General features: G+C 55.8%; 1 protein-coding gene across 1 annotated transcript in view; it reads left to right on the top strand.

Moving 5' to 3' along the window:
* Nucleotides 1-269: 269 nt before the first annotated feature.
* LOC122541415 (N(G),N(G)-dimethylarginine dimethylaminohydrolase 1-like) overlaps nucleotides 270-2082 on the top strand; it is an 80393-nt gene continuing 78580 nt past the window's right edge. Inside the window, exon 1 of the mRNA XM_043678173.1 lies at nucleotides 270-1793. Coding sequence (XP_043534108.1) covers nucleotides 1503-1793 — 291 coding nt within the window. The 5' untranslated portion in view covers nucleotides 270-1502. The remainder of the gene's footprint in view (nucleotides 1794-2082) is intronic.

Here is a 2082-nt window from a genome sequence, read left to right as displayed (position 1 = left end):
CCCCTGTTTGCCGCTCTCTTGAGTCGCACTGAGCCGGAGGGCCGAGAGTTCGAGTCTCAAACAACCCCCGCCCCGCAGAGACCTTGAGAGAGCGAGGGGATCCAGACCGGTGACCGAGCCGGTGCACACCCGCAGGAGCGCCGCACTGTCAGGGACGCCACGCCGAACGGCGAAAAGCCATGCAGTGGGTGGAGTTGGCGGCGATTGGGTGGGAGGGGAGGAGGTTGAAGTTGAGGGACACACACACACACCCTACCCCCGGAGAGCAGTGTCGAGAGTGGGGCGCTGGAAAAGCACGGCGGGTCAGGCAGCATCCTGAGGAGAATGGACATTTCGAACATCAGCCCTTCATCAAGAAATCTCTGGGTGGGGGTTTCCTGGCTATTGGTGGGATCTTGCTGTGCATCAGTCCAGCTGCCTCGCAAGACTATTTCCGGGGAGTAAAGGTCTCAGAACTGAAAGGGGGCCACGTATCTTAACGTGTTACAATGAAACTTCGTCCTCGGTCCTACAGCGTAGGGACTAACCGACTGGGTACATCTTGAAGAGAGGAACCAACCGTTACCTCATTTCACCTTCCTCCTTCCCTCCGCTCCGCCTCTCCCCTCCCTGTCTCGGTCCTGTCTTTGCTACCCCTCCTCTCTCTCTCTCTCTCTCTTTGTAAACACTGCCCGTTGGAAACGCTTTAATATCGAGTCACGTTTAAATCTCTGTCTCTCGGCGGCGTTATCACACACAGTATCCATCCGTAGACGGAGCGGGATCCGGAGAGAGGGGACAAAGAAAGAGAGAGAGAGAGAGAGAGAATAAAGACAAAAATCGATAGAGAGAAAAAAGAATCGGGGGGAGACAAAAAAGGGGACTCTACAGATCCGATGTGAGGATTACTGTAACTATGAGTGAGTGAGTGAGTGAGTGCGTGGCGGAACATGAGGGAATTTGTGAGTCAAAGATTTTAGATTTGTCTGGGGGTCGGTGCGTGGTCAAGCGCCGATCACTCTTGGGGAAGAGGAGACATCAGATCAGATTATACATCGAAATCGCCCAATTGACAGGAGGCAGCCGTGAGGAGCGGGGCGGAAAAAAGTCACATTTGTTTTGAATTTTGAAAAAAGTGCGAGGGGTCCGGGACCCACACACGGTTCGAGCGGGAATCGGCCGGTGCTGGGTTAGTGCGGACTCCGAGAGAAGGCAAACGGGTTAAAAGGACGGGAGAGAGAGAGAGGGAGGAAGGGATTCTTAACCACAACCTTGTGGGTTCAAATCAAGTCGGGAATAAAGCGGTTAGGAACAGAGGGGGAATACAGGGAAAAGGATATAGCGGGAGGCGAGTTGGACTGGGGTAATTGTACTTTCATAACGGGCACAGAATTAGTTAGACAGGAGCGAGGGACAAGCAGAGACGATTTAGACCGGAATTTAGCAATTGAACCAAAAGTCGAACTCAGATAGATCTGCTGGTCTCCAGCTCCCGGGCAAAGGTACAGTTTCCACCGGGAGCCATGGCTCTGTTCGGGAAGTACACCCACGCTATCGTCAGGGGCATCCCGGCCGGAGTGGGAGTGAAGGACGGGGAGGACAGCGAGGGCTGCCGGCTGGACGCTGCGAAACTGCACCGCCAGCTCGGCGTCTACACCGGGATCCTGAGGCAGAAACTGGGCCTGCAGGTGATCGAGCTGCCGGCCAGCGAGCAGCCCGGGCTGCCCCTCAGCCTCTGTGTGGAGGACATTGTGGTGGTGCAAGGAGACACCGCTCTTCTGACCCGCCCCGCAGATCCGGACAGGAGGAAAGAGGTGAGAGACAAGGGAAAGAGAGAGAGAGAGAGAGAGACGATTCAGGAGGGACTCCCTCCCCCGTCTCCCTGGCTCTGCTTCCGCACTTTGCTGATGCCCGTTGTGTATCCCAAACCAAAACAGACCCCGAAACACACTCAACTACTCTCTTCACCCTTTGCCCACCCCCCAATTCCTCCACACACCTCAACTGGTTCTCCTTCCAAACTTTCCTCCCCTCCCCAATCTCTTCCCAAACTCCCCTCCCCAACCTCTCCCCTCCCCAACCTCTCCCCTCCCCAACCTCTCC

Source organism: Chiloscyllium plagiosum, chromosome 37 (assembly GCF_004010195.1).
Source record: "Chiloscyllium plagiosum isolate BGI_BamShark_2017 chromosome 37, ASM401019v2, whole genome shotgun sequence".
Lineage (NCBI taxonomy): Eukaryota > Metazoa > Chordata > Chondrichthyes > Orectolobiformes > Hemiscylliidae > Chiloscyllium > Chiloscyllium plagiosum.
This window is presented reverse-complemented; position numbering and strand designations above follow the sequence as displayed.